This window comes from Mobula hypostoma, chromosome 5, assembly GCF_963921235.1.
Source record: "Mobula hypostoma chromosome 5, sMobHyp1.1, whole genome shotgun sequence".
Lineage (NCBI taxonomy): Eukaryota > Metazoa > Chordata > Chondrichthyes > Myliobatiformes > Myliobatidae > Mobula > Mobula hypostoma.
Genome location: NC_086101.1, coordinates 191793570 through 191812841, shown reverse-complemented (window position 1 = coordinate 191812841; position 19272 = coordinate 191793570). Strand labels below are relative to the sequence as shown.

Here is a 19272-nt window from a genome sequence, read left to right as displayed (position 1 = left end):
TTGTTGAGGCATCGCCCTTTGGAGGTGTCCATGTTGATGCTTGTGCCATTTTCCACAGGTGTGGGCTGCCCTGCTGAGTGTTTCCAACAGATTGTTTTTTATTTAAGCAGACTCCTACGTTTAGATCCTCTCATGAGGAGACACCTCTGTTTCCATTTTCTCAAGGTTTTGTCAATGTGCAATCTCGGATAAGTAGGAAATCCATTAGCACTTTCCATTGTTGCTTACACAGGGCGCCTTCCAGCTGGGATTTTCTTTAAAATATTCCAAGCATATTCTTTTAAAGGCTTTAATCACACTTGACTAATTCAGATGAAGCACTGAGTGCTAATTATTTTCCGCTGGTAAACTGTTCGACCTTGTACAGAGTTGAGTCTTTAATTACACTCCCTAGTAGTAGCATTGATATCAGGAAGGGACTTGGCCAGGGGTGGTGGGGGGTGGTTATGGTGATCATGCTCCTGTCTTAATCAATGGTGTTAACATTCAGAGCTTCAGGTTCCTAGTATTAATCACCAAAAACCCGTTTCTCTTAAATTTAAACAATCTCCCTCAAAAGATAATTGGCATGCCAGCTTTTTTGAACTACATTCATAAACTGGATTTCAATACCTAAAGCTCTAAGGGATGCAGTCTCAGTTGGCACTTCTAAGCACCAGCTCAAAACCTATTTATTTAATCTTACTTGTAACTAATGTCTTTTATCTTATATTTTTTAATTGAATTGCTTTATTTCTTACATCCTTCACATACATGAGGAGTAAAAATCTTTACGTTACGTCTCCATCTAAATGTGCAATGTGCAATCATAATAATTTATAATAAATAGAACAGTCAATGTAATATAGAGTACACTCAAGTCAGCGTGAGTTCATCAGTCTGATGGCCTGGTGGAAGAAGCTGTCCCTGAGCCTGTTGGTCCTGGCTTTTATGCTGCGGTACCACTTCCCGGATGGTAGCAGCTGGAATAGATTGTGGTTGGGGTGACTCGGGTCCCCAGTGATCCTATGGGACCTTTTTCGCACCTGTCCTTGTAAATGTCCTGAATCATGGAAGGTTCACAACTACAGATGCGCTGGGCTGTCTGCACCACTCTCTGCAGAGTCCTGCAATTAACGGAGGTACAGTTCCCATACCAGGCAGTGATGTAGCCAGTCAGGATGCTCTCATTTGTGCCCCTGTAGAAAGTTCTTAGGATTTGGGGACTCATACGAAACTTCCTCAACCGTCCGAGGTGAAAGAGGCACTGTTGTGACTTTTCACCACACAGTTGGTGTGTACAGGCCACATGAGGTCCTCGGTGATGTGGATGCTGAGGAACTTGAAGCTGTTTACCCTCTCAACCCCATACCCATTGATGTCAATAGGGGTTAGCCTGTCTCCATTCCTCCTGTAATTCATAACCAGCTCCTTTGTTTTTCGACACTGAGGGAGAGATTGTTTTCTTGACACCACTGTGTCAGAGAGTTGACTTCTTCCGTGTAGGTCACCTCGTTATTGTTTGAGATGAGGCCAATCAAATTAGTGTCGTTGGCAAATTTAATTAGCAGATTGGATCTGTGGGTGGTGATACAGTCATGGGTATACAGGGAGTAAAGGAGGGGACGCAGGACGCAGAACGCAGCCCTGAGGGTTAGAGGTGAGGGAAGCCACACTTACCACCTGCTGGCCATCTGACAGGAAGTCCAGTATCCAGCTGCAGAAGGCAGGGTCAAGGCTGGGGTCTCAGAGCTTCTTGCTGAGCCTGGATGGAACTATGCTGAACTGTAGTCCAAGAACAGCATGCTGTGTGTGTGTCTTCTGACTCGTGTACCACCGTGCAGGAGCAATGCTGGCCATGAGAAAAGGGCATGTCCCGGGTGGTGGGGTCCTTAATGATGGATGCCCCTGTTGAAGATGCCCTGGATACTGAGGAGCCCAGTGCCCACCATGGAATTGACTGAGTTTACAGCTTTATGCAGCTTTTTCAGATCTTGTACAGTGGCCCCTCCATTCTAGAGGCTGTTGCAACCGGTTAAAATGCCCTCCACTGTATGTATGTAGAAATTTGCAAGAGTATTTGGGTACATACCAATTGTCCTCAAACTCCTGTATTTGATGGAACATGTTGGTGCTGCGCAGTCATTTGGAACAGTTCCAGTAAGATTCAGTGATTCATACTGCACTAGTCTTGTTTTACATTTCATTCTGAGATGTTATGTGCTGTGTCTGTTCTCCCTAGGGCGGAGGAGGTTAAGACAAGACATGAACATAAAATTTAAAGCTAGGTAAAAGATTGGTTGTATTTGTCTCATGTACATCAAAACCTGCTGTGAAATGTATTGTTTGAGTTAACAACAACCATCTGAAGATGTTCCGGGGGCAGCTGCAAGTGTCACTATGCTTACGTGCCACAACCTGCTAACCCGAATGCATTTGGAATGCGGGAGGAAACCGACACAGTCATACTAACTCCTTGCAGACAGTGGTGGGAATCGATCCCCTGTTGGTGATCACTGGCGATCAATGCCCTTGAGCGAAACAACCTACAGAAAGTACTGGTTACAGCCCAGTCCTCCCCTACATTGAGCACATCTACACAGAGCGCTGTGCAGGAATTCAGCATCCATCATCAGGAACCCTGTCCGTCCAGGTCATGCTATCTTCTCGCTGCTGCCATCAGGAAAGTGGTACAGGGGCCTCAGGGCCCACACCACCAAGTTCAGGAACAGTTACCCCTCAACCATCAGGCTCTTGAACCAGATGGGATAACTTCATTCACTTCAAAACTGAACTGATTCCACAACCTATGGACTCACTTTTAAGGACTTTATCTCGAGTGTTCTCAATATTTATTGCTCGTTTATTTGGTTTACTTTATATTTACTGTGAATGCTCAAGGAAATGAATCTCAGGGTTGTGTATGGTGGCATATATGTACTTTAATAATAAACTTACTTTGTACTTTGTAAAATGGTTGTGCTAACCACTACGTTACTGTGTCACAATTGACATTCTCCTCTTCTGACTTGTCTAAGTGTTAATCCTCCCAAAAGAGATTTGTAGCATTTCTTCACATCATACAGGATGAGTTATGTTGTTGTAATTTCGTCTTGTTTAAGCAATCTCCAGCCTGCCCTTTCACCTATATTTTAAAGTGCCTGCTTTGAAGCCAATGTAAATGAGTTATGGCTTTGTGTGGACATTCTGTCCGAACTTTGTAATGTTTATCCATCGATAAGCTGGATAAATATTGAGGGAAGTGCATTAGCGTTGAGAGGAAGGTAGGTAATTGAAGATGGTGGGAGACCTGATTCTTGGCCGTTAATCTGTTTACCGTTGGACCCAGTGCATGTGACAGAGAAGGGTCATACTGAGTAGCAACAGAACAATTTCTAATTTTAATCAGTGCCCACCATAAACCGAACAGATACTGAGGTCAACACCCTATTATCTCTCTCCTTGTACCCCATGTTGTACCCCGTGCTGGAAATAGAAAATTTTTATGCCAGAGAAAGATAGATTTTTGAGCAAGTGGAGTAGAAATTTACAATATAGTATCACAGTTACAGTTAGATCAGTTATGATTTTACTAAATTACGAAGCAGATTTGAGGGCCAGGCTCCTTATTTGTATGTCCGTAATGACTAAGCCTCTCCTGAGAGAGCTGCTGCAGTTGTGGCAGTCAGTAAAGCTCTGTGATTAAAAACATAAGCAGAAGTTGGCTGTGTGATACCTGGAGTCTGTTCCCCACACCCTTGACGCCCAGAATCTGGCTTAATATCACCATCACATGTCATGAAATATGCTGTTTTTGCAGCAGCAGTACAATAGAAAAATACTGAATTACAGTGAGATATATCTTGCATGTTAAATCATTATATTAAATAAGTAGTGCAAAAATAGAAATAAAGTAGTGAGGTAGTGTTCATGAATTCAGTGTCCATTCAGAAATTGGACAGCAGCGGGAAGAAGTTGTTCCTGAATCACTGAGTGTGTGTTTACAGGTTTCTGTACCTCATTCCTGGTGATAGCAATGAGAACAAGGCTTGACGGGGGTCCTTTATGAGGACACCACCTTTTTGAGGCATTGTTCCTTGAAAATGTCCTGGTACTACGGAGGCTAGTGCCCCTTGTACCCGTTTTGGATTCTTGAGGTCCATCCTGTTGAGACCCATCAGTCTCCTTTACATCACCTCTTATTATTCGAGTGTCATGCAGCTCAGCCATTCCATTTCAGAAAACTCTCTCATCCCATAGGTAAACTTTCCCTGATCTACTTCCAGTGCATTCAAACAGCACATAACCAGACCATTCGGCCCACTCATACACGCTGACTAAGATATCTATCCAGACTAGTCCCACTGACCCAGAACCCTCCAAACCTTTCTTGTCCACGAACCTGTTTTTTTAAAACAGTAATTATTCCTGCCTCTGCCATTTCTTCTTAAACCTTTCCCCTCATCTTAAATCTGTGCCCTTTAGTTTTAGACTCCCCTCAATGTCCTGAACAAGTTATTCACATTTCTCTGGTGTCTGGTCAGCACCTTGTATAATTGTAAGAAGAGTTGTCTAGTTTTATGTTCCATTCTCTTTCAAGAGGCCAGCATTTTGTTTGCTCCCTAACTACTTCCTGTTAACTGAGTGTTTGTAAACATAAAAGTTACAAGCTGTATTACAAGTTCATCAAAACACTGAAATGCATTGTTTGCGTCAGCGGCTAACACTGTCCAAAAGTGTGTTGGGGTCAGCCCGCAAGCCTATATAACCTGCTCACAACTCACTAGCCCTAACCCGTACATCTTTGGAGTGCGGGAGGTAACTGAAGAACATGGAGGAAATGCACTTGGTCATGGGGAGAAGGTATGAACTGATTATAGAGGCTGACAGGAATTGAACGACAATTTCGGGTGCAGTAACTGCATTCTGCTATCCACTGAACTCCTGTGCCACCCAACAGCACTGATTAATAGTCCTCTGTTTAAACATCTTCCCTACCCAAGTGCCTACCCTTGCATTTTCAATACTCTGGCAAACTTTGGCCCTTTCGCTTCTGCTAGCTCACTCGGTGAGAGTGCTGCGTCACCAAAGAAGAATGATAGTTGAGGAAAGATTTTGCTGTCTGATGCTGGCCCCCACTGACCCTATGCCTGAGGTGGGTTGCCTCCTCTCTTCACAGAAATTAAAATCAGAATCAGCTTTATCACCGATTTATGTCATAAAATTTGTTGTTTTGCAGCAGCAGTACATTCCAATATGTAATAAAACGATAATTTATTTATACATCCAGGGTTCGGATCTGAGGGCTCAATTTTGGTTCAGAATGCTGTTCGCTTCAATTGTTTGCATGATTTGCATTGTTCTTTTTCTTGCATAGCAAGTGTTGGTTTTTTATTTTTATTCTTTTTCTTTAATTGGGTTCTTTCGGGTTTCTTGCTTTGTGACTACCTGTAAGCAAGCAAATCTCATAGTTGTAAAATTTATACATTCTTTAATAATAAATGTACCTGAAATATAATTTAAAAGAACTATAAATTGCAGTAAGTAGGTTTACATCACTGTCCAAAAATCTTAGACGGATATATATAGCTGGGGTGCCTAAGACTTTTACACAGTACTGTATATATCAACGTGGAGCAGAGAGCGAGTTTGTACATCTGGCGGGAGCAAAGGATGTTGGGAATAGTGAAGGTGGAGTGCCGCGGGAGGGATTGGGGTGGGTGGCAGAAGAGAACTGAATTATCGTCTTTGGTTCAGAAGCCTGACGGTTGAGGGGTAATAACTGTTCCTGAGGCTCCTGCACCACCTTCCTGATGGTAGCAGTGGATGGAGCTTAGCCTGGATGGCGTGAGTCCACAGAACCCTCAGTTAATGGTAGGGGTCCATGGCATAAAAAAAAGGTTGGGAATCCCTGGTGTGGGTCCTTGATTATGTAAGCTGCTTTCTTGCAACAGGACTCTATGTAGATGCTTTCACTGGTGGGGAGGACTTTACCTGTGATGAACTGGGCTGTATCCACTATGTTTTGTGGATTTTCCATTCAAGGAAAGCCTATAAAATGTAGAGCCATACAGTACGGAAACGGCCCTTCAGCCCATCAAGTCTCAACTGCACACACTTAGTCACTTTATGAGGTACAGGAGTGGACTTCGGTGCGGTCATCCACTTCAAGGTTTCAGAGATGCTCTTCTGCACACCACTGTTGTAACGAGTGGTTATCTGAGTTACTGTCCCCATCCTGTCAGCTTGAACCAGTCTGACCACTCTCCTTTGACCTCTCTCATTAACAAGGTGTTTTCTCCCATAGATCTGCCAGTCACTGGACGCTTTTTGTTTCTTGCACCATTCTCTGTAAACTCTAGAGACTGTTGTGTGTGAAAATCCTAGAAGATCAGCAGTTTCTGAGATACTCAAACCACCCCATCTGGCACCATTAGTTATTCCATGATCAAAGTCACTTAGATTACAGATCTAAGATTTCGGTGGGTCCAGGTCCTTGCTGAGACAGGAGTTAATTCTAGCCATAACCAACCCCTCAAAGCACTTCATTATTGTAGATGTGAGTGCCACTGGTCAATAGTCTTTGAGGCAGCTCACCCTGCTCTTGGGCATTTGTGAGATTGTTGCTCTTTTGAAGTAGGTGGGACTTCGTGACTGTAGCAATGAGAGACTGCAAATACTTTTGGACACCTCTGCTAGTTAATTAGCAAAAGTTTCGGAGCCCTACCAGGTATTTATCAGGGCCTGTCATCTTCGAGGGTTGACCTTGAAAATCAGTCTTGTGTTGGCCTTCGAAACAGAAGTCACGGGGTCACCGGAAGCTGTTGGTATCCTCATAGCTGTAATTTTATTCTTCCTTTCAAAACTTGTATAAAAGGCGTTGAGTTCATCTGGGATGAAGCGTCACTGCCATTCGTGATGTTAGGTTTTGCTTTGTAGGAAGTAATGGCTTTCAAACTCTGCCAAAGTTAACGTGCATCCGATTCTGCCTCTAACCTCGTTCGGAATTGTTGCTTTGTTCTTGAGATATCCCTCCGTAAGTTGAAAATGGCCTCCTTGTATAGTCCTGGGACTCCAGACTTAAAAACCACAGATTTAGCTCTCAGCAGACTAAAGACCTACTGGTTCATCCGCAGATTTTGATTCGGGTATGTACAGTATGTTTTTGTGGGCAACTGGAGCACCCAGAGAACATACAAACGGTGACAGAATTGAACTCCTCGAGCTTGAATAGCATCACGCTAACTGCTACGTTACCATGCAAAGATTCTGCTGAAGCTGGAAATCCAGAGCAACACACGTAAAATTATGGAGGAACTCAGCAGGTCAGGCAGAATTTATGGAGAGAAATAGACAGTTAATGTTTTTTTCCCTGCTCCCTTGTCATGATGAAGAGTCTCAGCCTGAAACCTTGACTGTATTCCTTTCCATAGATCCTCCAGCATTGTGTGCATTGTCCTGATGAAGGGACCTAAAACATCGACTGTTTTATTCCTCTCTATAGATGCTGCCTGGCTTGCTGAGGTCCTCCAGCATTATGTGAGAGTTGTTCTAAATTGTTATCTTTGGGTGAGGTTCGCAATCTGACACAGGGTTTTAACACAATTCCTTTGTTCCACAACATTTTACAATGGTGGAGATTAAGGATAAAAGATTAACTTGATAGAAAGTGTTACAGTTGTAAACTAATTAAACCAGAGTAAATAAAGATTGTTAGTAATTGTAGAGTCTGGATGGTGACAAGATCACTAACTGGAAGAGATTTCAAAACTTACTGGAGAAACTTTTAAGGTCATGAAGCTATCTAATTAGTTTCACATTCTGTACAGACACTCTTGGCCCTAGCATTAATTTATGAGCATACGATCAATCTATGTATTTAAGCTATATTATGTATTTATATTTATGGCATGTTTTTAATTATTGTCTTTATCTTATTGAGTGTGTATGTGTTTCTTTTTGTGCTGCATCGGATCAGCAGTAACAATTATTTCATTCTCCTTTACACTTGTTTACTAAAGTGGCATTAAATAATCCTGAATGTTGCCAGCCCCTCTAAATTGCCAGAAGTCATGGATTGCTGTAATATTGACACATTTGATTTAGGCAAACATATTAGGGAAAATAAAAAGAAACAGTTCAAATTGTCAAATGGCTTCCAGATCCTTGCCAACATTAAGCGATCTTGAATCTTAGGGGTGGAATGTTTTTGGGTGTTGAGGAAGCAGACTGGGCTGAACAGAGTTACTAACAACTGAGTGTTCCGGTAGATTTGACTTGTTTTCGAAGTTGGTGAAAGTAGGGGAAAGGTTCGAATTGCAATCTTGAGAGCTCTGTTCTGCTGACCATGGGTAAATGATTCATCAGTTGCTGCACTTGCTTTGTTGGACACTTTCTGTTGACCTTTGATACTAATGAGCACAAGAGTCCGAGGGGGAGGACCCTAGCTAGCTATATAAATGCAGGCAGTGACGCCGGACATTCAGGATCTCAGGATAGCTGTCCTTGCTGCCTCTGCTGTCTGTCACACACGTACGTAACTCATCCATCATGTTCCGTGTCCTCGCCAGACTTGGCCGATTCGTGTGTCCTGACTGCAGCTCTCGCTGTGGACACGTTGCCTCTACAACTTTCCTACGAGCGACAGTTACTGATAAGTTCACAACCCTGAGGAGGTAGGTCTTGTCATACAGAGAGGAATCAGGTGCTTCCGGGCTTTAGCTGTGTCTCAGTGGACGTGTGCTCTTGTTCGAGCCAGGCTCTGTGATCTGCTCTTATTCCACAGGCCTGAGCATGTGTTTCAGCCAGGCTCACAAGGCAGGATGCTGAGACAATGATGTGTCATCAGCAACAGACACAAAATGCTGGAGGAACTCGGCAGGTCAGGCAGTGTCTAGTTTACATTTCAGGGCAAGATCTTCAATCAAGACTGATCAGAACACCATGGGTACCGCAGCTTTTCAGATAACAGGCAAGATGCAGGATTCTTAGCAGTGTGGGCGAGCAGGGATCGTGAGATCCATGACCATAGATCCCTCAAAGTTGCCATGCAGGTTGATACGGTGGTTAAAAAGGCATATGGTGTTGACCTTCATTAGTCAGAATTATTCAATCCTCTGAGTTCAGGAGCCGCAAGATGATGCTGTAGCTGTACAAAACCCTGGTTAGACCACACTTGGAATATTGTGTTCAGTTCTGCTTGCCTCATTATCGGAAGGATGTGGAAGCTTTAGAGAGGCTGCAAAATTTACCAGGATGATGTCTTATGAGGATAGAATGAGTGAGCTAGGGCTTTTCTCTTTGGAGTGAAGGAGGATGAGGGGTGATTTGATGGAGGTGTATAAGTTGATAAGAGGCATCAAGAGTGGACAGCCAGAGACCAGACATAATTTTAAGGTGATTGGTTGAAAGTCTTGGGGGGAGGGGGGTTGATGTCACAGGTTTTTTTTTGCACAGAGTGGTGGATGTGTGGAGTGTCTTGCCAGGGTGGTGGTAGGGGCAGGTACATTAGGAGCACTTAGAAGCTCTTAGATATGCACATGGATGATAAAACAATGGAGGGAAGAGTTAGATTGATCTAGGTTAAGAGGTCAGCACAACATTGTGGGCAGAAGAACCTGCACTGTTCAATGTTTTATGTTATAAGAAGTTAAAGTCTGTTCTGAGCCTTATAGGCTCATCAGGCTGGTGCTTATGCCGGTTTCCGTGGCGTGAAGCAACTGAGTACCCCCCCCCCCCCCCGGATAGGACGCCAGTCTATCGCGAGGTTAACCCCCAGCATTTTGCCGGTACCTGTTTTCAGCTGGGTGGACTGGAGCATTGTGTGGTTAAGTGCCTTGCTCAAGGACATAACACACTGCCTCTGCTGAGACTTGAACTCACGACCTTCAGATCGCTAGTTCAACGCCCTAACCACTTAGCTACGCACCACACTTCTATGTTATGAAGTGGACATGAACTCCCCTGACATTTTGAAGACCAGTGAGATTTCTCTGGTGTCATGGCTGGTTGTTATCCCACAATCAATGTCATTTAAACAATGAGTTTGACATTGGTTGTTTACCTCCACAACTGGGGCTCGACCCACTGTGTTGGTGTTTTTTATTGCTTACTTAATAGAGCACAGCACAAGAACAGGCCCTTCAGCCCACAATGTTGTGCCAAACCAATTACATTTGTAATCAACATACATCAAAGTTGCTGGTGAACGCAGCAGGCCAAGCAGCATCCATAGGAAGCGTCGACTGCGCCTCTTCCTATGGATGCTGCTTGGCCTGCTGCATTCACCAGCAACTTTGATGTATGTTGCTTGAATTTCCAGCATCTGCAGAATTCCTGTTGTTTACATTTGTAATCAAATAGCCAGCTAGTCTAATCCCCTCTGCCTCCACAATGTCCATTTTCCTTACATTCATGTGCCTATCTAAACGTCTCTTAAAAATCCCTGAAGTATCTACCTCTACCACCACTCTCTCGTACAAATTCTTTGAAATGTTATTAATGTCTGACATTGTGGAGAGAAGGTAGGAGAATAGGGTTGAGAGGAATTATTAATCAGCCACGAAGGGCTAGCAGATAGACTCAGTGGGCTGAATGGTCTAATTCTATTCCTATGTCTTGTGGTCTTGTTGCTATTTTTGAGATCTTGCTCTAACTTGACAACTAGGTTTTCTTGGGTGGCTATGGTAATGTTCCTTGTGACGTCCTGTATCAGTACTGGACACTCACAGGCTATAACCCCATTCCTTATAACTCGCTGGAGTTTAGCAGAATGCGGGTGGGATCTCATTGAAACCTATCGAATATTGAAAAGCACTAGACAGAGTGGACGTGGAGAGGATGTTTCCAGCAGAAGTGGAGTGTAGGGCCAGAGGGCATCGCCTCAGAATAAAAGGATGTTTCCTTTAAAATGGAGAGGAGGAGCAATTTCCTTCTCCTTCATAAGTTATCATGTGCTATGTGTACTACTGTGCTTTACACCCTGGTTCAAGAAATGACCGGTTTCTATATGAGTTATATGTTACATACATATTTATAGTTAAATGACAATAAACTTGACATGACTTGATTTATTTAGCCAGAGGGTGGTGAATCTGTGGAATTCATCGCCGCAGACGGCTGTGGAGACTGGGTCATTTAAAGTGGAGTTTTATAGGTCCCTGATTAGTCAGGGTGTCAAAGGTTACCATAAGATATAGGAGCCGAATTAGGCCATTTAGCCCATCAAGTCTGCTGCACCATTTCTTCATGGCTGATCTAATTTTCCTCTCAGCCCCAATCTCCTGCCTTCTCCCCAAATCCCTTAATGCCCTGACCAATCAAGAAATTATCAACCTCTGCCCTAGATATACATAAAGACTTGGCCTCCACAGCTGCCTGTGGTAAAGAATTCCAGAGATTCACCACCCTCTGGCTAAAGAAATTCCTTCTCACCTCCATTGTGAAAGGATACCCCTCTATTCTGAGGCTGTGTCCTCTGGTCTTAGACTCTCCCACCCTAGGAAACATGCTCTCCACATCCACCCTATCAAGCCTTTCACCATTTGATAGGTTTCAATGAGGTCACCCCTCATTCTTCTGAATTCTAGTGAGCACAGGCCCAAAGCCATCACTCTTCATATAACAAACCATTCAATCCTGGAATCATTTTTGTGAACCTCCTTTGAACCCTCTCCAATGTCAGCACATCCTTTCTAAGATAAAAGGCCCAAAACTGCTCACAATACTCCAAGTGAGGCCTCACCAGTGCTTTATGAAGTCTCAACATTACATCCTTGCTTTTATATACTAGTCCTCTTGAAATGAATGCTAAAATTGCATTGGCCTTTCTCACCACAGACTCAACTTGCAAATTGACCTTTGGGAGATCCTGCACAAGGACTCCCAAGTCCCTCAGTTTTTTGTATTTTCTCTTCATTCAGAAAATAGTCAGTACTTTTATTTCTAATGCCAAAGTGCATGACCATACACTTCCTGACACTATTCCATCTGCAAATTCTTTCCCCATTCTCCTAATCTATCTAGGTCCTTCTGTAGCCTCTCTACTTCCTCAAAACTACCTGTCCCTCCACTTATCTTCATATCATCTGCAAACTTTGCAACAAAGACATCAATTCCATCATTTAAGTCATTGATAAATAACATAAAAATAATCAGTCCCAACACAGACCCCTGTAGAACACCACAAGTCACCAGCTGCCAGCCAGAAAAGGCTTCCTTTATTCCCACTCTTTGCCTCCTGCCAATCGGCCACTGCTTTATCCATGCTCGAATCTTTCCTGTAATACTGTGGGCTCATAGCTTGTTAAGCAGCCTCGTGTATGGCATCTTGTCAAAGGCCTTCTGAAAATCCAAGTATACAACATCCACCGATTCTTCTTTATTTATCTTGCTTGTTATTTCTACACAGAATCCAACACATTTGTCAGACAAGATTTTCCCTTAGGGAAACCATACTGACTATGGCTTATTTTATCATGTAACCCCAAGTACCCTGAAACGTCATCCTCAATCAACTCAATCGTCCCGACTACTGAGGTCAGACTAACTGGCCTGTAGTTTCCTTTCTTCTGCCTCTCCCTCTTCTTGAAGAGTGGACAAGGCAAGAGAAAGGGGTTGAGAGCAATAATAAATTAGTCATGATTCAAGATTCAAAAACTCTATTGTCATTCTAACCGTACATCAGCTCTGCAAGCAGAATGAGACAGCGTTTCTCAGGAGCAGTGCAATCATAACATAACAAACGCAGCACTAAATAATACACATAACAATAAATAGTAAAACACAACAGCCACATGTCAGTTAAATCAAGTTATAAGTGTCCAGTGCAAGTTAAAAGTGTCCAAAGCAGAGTCAGGTAGAGCAGCTATTTCGGAGTCTGACTGCCTGTGGGAGGAAGCTGTTTAGTAACCTTGTGGTTTTGATGTTCCTGTAACGTTTGCCTGATGGTAGAACAAACAGTTCACAGAGAGGGTGTGAGGGGTCTTTAATGATGAAATGGTGGAGCAGACACTATGGGCCGAAAAGCCTAATTCTACTCCTATGTCTTATGGTCATTGAATCTTGACTTTAACATCAATTGTCATCCAGCTTTTAATGAATGCCATGAACTACTTTACTGTTATTGTGAGTTGAAAAATGCTTTAGAATGTATCACTACTGGGTTGGCACAGTAGTGTGGTGGTTAGCATAATGCTGTTACAGTGCCAACGACCCAGGTTCCATCCCTGCTACTGTCTGTAAGGAGTTTGTACGTTCTCCCCGTGACCACCCGGACTCTCTGCATTTACAGAGTCTCCTTGATATAGTACAAAAAATATCCCAGATACTTCAGAAGGTGGTTCCTGATGAACACGTTACGTTGAACCGAATGAGCGACTATGAGCAGCAATTCTGTCAGCTGCAGAGGTTTATGGTGGGCTTTACACAGCCTGGAAATTCAGCAGCTTGGAACATGGTCTGTGCAGGGTAAACCTTGGATCATCTAACAATCACAGCTTTCTCAGAGAGTGTAGGACTGCAGGCAGTTTCCCCTCATTCCGTCTAAACAGCTTCTCTCTGTCCTCAAATCTACACACTCCTCTACATTTACTGTCCCTGCCTCTCTCCACCTTTTCTCCTTCAGAGCTGCGTGTTACCTGCATTCTCTCTGTTTGCCTATCTGCCTCTTCCCCCACCTCTCCTTTCCCGAGGGCCGGTATTATCTGCATCCTCCCCTCCGCCCCTGAGCTGTCAGTGTTGATCGTGTTGCATTACGTCAGGGCTCGGAGCACATTGGCTGAGCCCCAGTCACCACACCGTGCTGACCCAGACTGTGGGCGGCCCGGGGGTGGATTGCTAACAGTCTGCAGCTTTGCGCATTTATGCAGTGGAATGCCACACCGTTCCCACGGCCTACAGGTACTGTGTGTGTATGCGTGTGTGTGTGTGAGAGAGAGAGAGAGCGCGAGAGGGAGGAGGCATTGTTGTGCTGAAGCTGCTCATTCACTGAGTTCTCTGGTGATTTGTGGCTGATAAGGCATTACAGTCTGCTTGAAGTTTGGATTGTCAGGACTTGCCATGTATATGTGATACTCCGTGCCAGCGGAAATGTGTGCTTGTGACTCAGTGATCTGGGATTGATGGGTGTGTTTTCCACACAGTGTCTCACTGCCCTACATCATTGTTGCATTACAGTTGGTCTGTCTGTCTGTCTCCCTTTCTCTCTCCTTCTCTCTCCCTCTTTCTGTCTCTCCTCACCCTTCCCTTATTCCAACACCCTCCCTGTGTGTGTGTGTGTGTGTGTGTGTCCCTCCATTCTCTCCTTCCCTCTGCTTTTTATGTTTTTTTTTCTCTGACCCTCTTTGCGTGTCTCTCTCCCTTCACAATTTCCTTTCCCTCCCCCTCTTTCTGTGTGTGTGAGACTGTGATTTACTGTGTTCACCTGCAGCCTGTGCAGGTATCTGTCAGCTTCACCACGATTTGCCAAGATTTCGAGACAGTAAAGGCTTGCGCTGACATAGTCAGTCAAGTCCCAGGTAACGTGCTCTCACACCAAGGTTAAGTGCTGATATGCTGAACTGCAGTCACTGACAGATCGTGTCCTGGGACAATTCTGCCTTGTCGCAGAGACCCCTGCAACAATGGCTCATGGGTTTGAACTGTGCTCCGTTAACCAGTCAATGTCAGAGCGTGGTGTGTACAGAGAGAGATCCTTGCTATTTAGGTTAAGAAGAGGAGAACTTGAAATGTCTGATGCAGAAGCTACTTACTGGCTGTTATGCCGCTGGTGTTTAGAGCAGTAATGAAGGTCCTCCATCTCTGGTGATATTCATCATGTCAATACCTTCCTTGGTTTTCACTACTGTTGGTCATGCAGATCCTGGGTGCAGACTCAGGAACTGAATTGACTTTATTACTTACATTCTTCACGTACCTGAGTAAAAATCTTTATGTTATGTCTCCGTCTAAATGTGCAATATGCAATTTATGGTAATTTGTAATAAATAGCATGTACAACAGGACAGTCAGTATAACATAGAAATACCATTGTATCAGCGTGAATTAATCAGTCTGATGGCCTGGTGGAAAAAGCTGTCCTGAAGCCTGTTGGTCCTGGCTTTTATGCTGCGGCACCATTTCCCGGATTGTGGTTGGGGGTGACTCAGGTCCCCGATGATCCTTTGGGCCCTTTTTACACACCTGTCTCTGTAAATGTCCTGAATAGTGGGAAGTTCTGCATACTGAAACATTCAGACATAGAAGGATTCTTCATTTCTGTTTCTGTAACAATTTTGTTTTACCAGTCGGGGTTGTTATCCTGAGCTGAACTCCCCTCCCTTACCTCGAGGACCAGGTGCCCTACCAAGAGCCAAAGCTGATTACAGCCAGCACATAGGCCTCCAAACCACAACGTGATTGTGGTCGTCTTGGAGGGCAGAAGGTACACATACATTGGCTGGTAATGGGGTTCAGGTAGGAATGGTTTGGGAGAGAAAGGTATCAGGAGTGGTCTCGATGGGCTGAACTGCCTAATTCTGCTCCTGTAGCTCATGGGTAGTATATCGCTGAAGGGAGTGTTGTGTACGTAGTGTGCAGGATTCACTTTGTTATCCTGGGGCTGTGTGAGCTGTTGTGCCTGATCTTCATTCCCTCTCTCCTTCTGTCTCCCTAGTCTTTCCACGATGCCCGGATCCCTTCCCGTGACCGCCGAGGCCCGCTGGCCCAAAGATGTGGGCATCATCGCCATGGAGATCTACTTCCCGGCGCAGTTTGTGGAGCAGACTGAGCTGGAGAAATTCGACGGGGTGGACGCCGGCAAGTACACAGTAGGCTTGGGGCAGTCGCGCATGGGCTTCTGCTCGGACCGCGAGGACATCAACTCGCTCTGCCTGACGGTGGTGCAGCGCCTGTTGGAGCAGAACAACCTGCCCTACGAGAGCATCGGGCGGCTGGAGGTGGGCACCGAGACCATCATCGACAAGTCCAAGTCCGTCAAGACCGTGCTGATGCAGCTCTTCGAGGAGTCCGGCAACACCGACATCGAGGGCATCGACACCACCAATGCCTGCTATGGGGGCACGGCTGCTCTCTTCAACTCTGTCAACTGGGTGGAGTCCAGCTCCTGGGATGGTGGGTTCATGCTCCCTCCCTCACCCCCACCTGCTGCATCCCATCTCCATGAGTCTCTGGTCTTACACGCCGAGACTTCCATACTACACTGCCGCAGAATTAGGCCATTCTGACACCCGGATTTATTGAGAACTTATCAAACTCTGCTTTAAATATCGCCAGTGACTTGGCCTCCACAGCTGTCTGTGGCAATGAGTTCCACAGACACGCCACCTTCTGGCTACTCTGGCTAAAGAAATTGCTTCTCATCTCTGTTCCAAAGCGATGTCCCACTCGTCTGAGGTTGGGCCCTCTGGTCCTTGACTTCCCCACTATTGGAAACATCCTCTCCACATCCACTTTAGGCCTTTCAATACACAAGAGGTTTCAATTACATCCCCCTCATTCTTCTAAACTCCAACAAGTACAGATACAAAGCCATCAAATACTGCTTATATATTAACCCTTTCATTCATTTTGGGCACGTAGTCAAGTGGTTAAGGCGTTCGTCTAGTGATCTCAAGGTCGCTAGTTTGAGCCTCAGCTGTGGCAGCGTGTTTGGGCCATTGAGCAAGGCACTTAATCACACATTGCTCTAGTCTGTGCAAGGAGTGGCGCCCTGCACAGACTTCCAACCTGTTCCTTGTAAGGCATGAAAATGCCTGACGCAGGCCTCTCATGGTCTGAGTCGACGTTCCCCCTTTTCATTCATGAGAATCTCCTCTGTTCCCTCTCCAATTCCAGTACATCCTTTCTTAATAGGGCTTAAAACTGCTCACAGTGCTGATGAATGCCTTGTAAAGCCTCAGCTTCACATTCTTGCTTTTATATTCTAAGCATCTCAAAATGAATGTTGTTAATACAACCCTTCACAACTTCAGCTTGTTCAAAACACACAGAAGCAGGTCCTACGTCCACTGCGTCTTTTTTACCCATCTACATCAATCTCCTTTGCCTTTATTAAAGATGTACAAGACACACACGCACACACCCACACACACACACACAGAGGAACTCAGAAAGTCGAGCAGCATCTATGGAGAGAAATAAAGAGTCAACATTTCAGGCAGACCCTTCATCAGGACTAGAAAGAAAGCGGGCCGAAGTTGGGGCTATGGGAGAAGGGGAAGGGGAATATACGCAAGTTAGGGAAATTCTGTTCATGACATCAGGTTGGAGGCTACCTCGACAAGTTGCTCCTCCAACCTGAGTGTGACCTCATCGTGGCAGTAGAGGAGGCCATCGACCAACCTGTTAGACTTGGAATGGAAAGCTGATTGAAGTAAGTAGCCACTTGGAGATCCTGCCTTTCCATTTCTGATGAACAGCTTCAGCTCAAAATGTCAACTCTTTGTTCCCCTCCGTAGATGCTGCCTGTTGTGGTTACAATCTGCTGGAGGAACTTAGCGGGTCAAGGAATGTGTGGGGGGAAGGAACTGTTGATGTTTCAGCTCTGGACTCTGCTCCAGGACAAGGATTGTGCCTGACTCCTGATGTAGGGTTTTAATCCGAAACGTCAGTGATTCCTTCCCGCCCATGGATGTTGCTTGACCCGCTGAGTTCCTCCAGCAGATTGTTTGTTACTCATTGAGTCAATTCTTCCATTCCATCATAGCTGATTATTATCCCTCTCAACCTCATTCTACTGCCTTCTTCCCGTAACCTTTCACACGCTGCCTAAACCAAGAACCTATTGACCTTCACTTTAATTATACCCAATGACAGCCTCCACAGCCATCTGTGGCAATGAATTCCACAAATACACCACCCTCTGGCTAAAGAAAGTCCTCTCCACCTCTGTTTTAAATCAACGTCACTCTGGTCCTAGACGTCCCCATTCTAGGAAACATGCGGTCCACATCCACTCTGTCTGCGCTGTTCAATATTTGATGGGTTTCAGTGAGATTCCCCCTTTCTCCTAAACTCCAGCGAGTACAGGCCCAGAGCGATCAAATCCTACTCATACAGACTGTGCAAGTCTTAGGCACCCGACATTTTTTATATGGTTTCAGATGTTACGGCCTCCGCAGATCCCCAATCTCAACATCATTGAGGTTGTCTGGGAGTACCTGGAGAGAGACAGAAGCAAATGAGACAGCCAAAGTCTGTAGAAGAACTGTGGCAAGTTCTCCAAGATGCTTGGAAGAACCTACTATCCGATTTTTAAAAATTTCTTTATTATTAATAAACTGCATGACAGTGTACCTAAGAGAATGCAAGCAGTTCTAACCAGACGGTGGTCTCACCAAATGCTGATTTGATTTTTTTTTTTGTTTGCTGCTCTTCGTAGTAAATTTTTTGATATTTGAAAACTTGTAATTTAATTATTTTTGAAAGCATCTTTGCTTTACAGAATTTGTTTTACATGTGCCTAAGACTTGCACAGTACTGCGTGTTAACCCTTTCATTTCCAGGATCATTCTTGTGAACTTCCTCTGGACCCTCTCCAATTCCAGCACATCCTTTCTTGGATAAGGAGCCCAAAACTGCTTACAGCACTCCAAGTGTGGTCTGACCAATGCCTTATGAAGCCTCAGCGTTATGTCCTTACCTAATTCAGCTACACAAAAGCAGCCCACAAGGATGTAATGTTGAGGCTTCATAAAGCACAGGTGAGACATCACTTGGAGTATTGAGAGCAGCTTTGGGCCCCTCATCTCAGAAAGGATGTGCTGACATTGGAGAAGGTTCACAAAAATGATTCCAGGATTGAAAAGCTTGTCATATAAAGGGCCTGTTTTCACTGGAATTCAGAAGAATGAGAGGTGGCCTCATTGAAACTTATCGAATGTTGAAAAGTCTTGATAGAGTGGATGTGGAGAGGACGTTTCCTATGGTGGGAGAGCGCATGACCAGAGGACGCAGTCTCAGAATAGAGGGGCATTCTTTTAGAACAGAGATGAGGAGGAATTTCTTCAGCCAGAGGGTGGTGAATCTGTGGAATTCGTTGCCACAGGCGGCTGTGGAGGCCAAGTCATTGTGTATATTTAAGGCAGAGGCTGATAGATTCTTGATTGATCAGGGCATGCATGGATAGGGGGAGAAGGCAGGAGTTCAGGGCTGAGAGGAAAAATAGATCAGCCACGATGAAGTGGCAGAGCAGACCCAGTGAGCCAAGTGGCCTAATTCTGCTCCTTTGGCCTTATAATACAAGCAGTGTTCCTCATTTGAAACTTTTGCATTACGTTATAGGAGTATGTGCTA

The 19272-nt window shown here is 44.7% G+C and overlaps 1 protein-coding gene across 4 annotated transcripts in view; it reads left to right on the top strand.

Moving 5' to 3' along the window:
- The window catches only part of hmgcs1 (3-hydroxy-3-methylglutaryl-CoA synthase 1 (soluble)), a 49265-nt gene that overhangs the window by 16456 nt on the left and 13537 nt on the right, over positions 1 to 19272 (top strand). For 2 of the 4 annotated variants that reach the window (XM_063049594.1, XM_063049595.1), the window contains exon 2: positions 15632 to 16089. In XM_063049594.1, coding sequence (XP_062905664.1) covers positions 15642 to 16089 — 448 coding nt within the window. In that variant the 5' untranslated portion in view covers positions 15632 to 15641. Of the gene's footprint in view, positions 1 to 8416; positions 8655 to 15631; positions 16090 to 19272 lie in introns of those variants that run through there. The other 2 variants (XM_063049596.1, XM_063049593.1) reach the window with 2 other exon arrangements.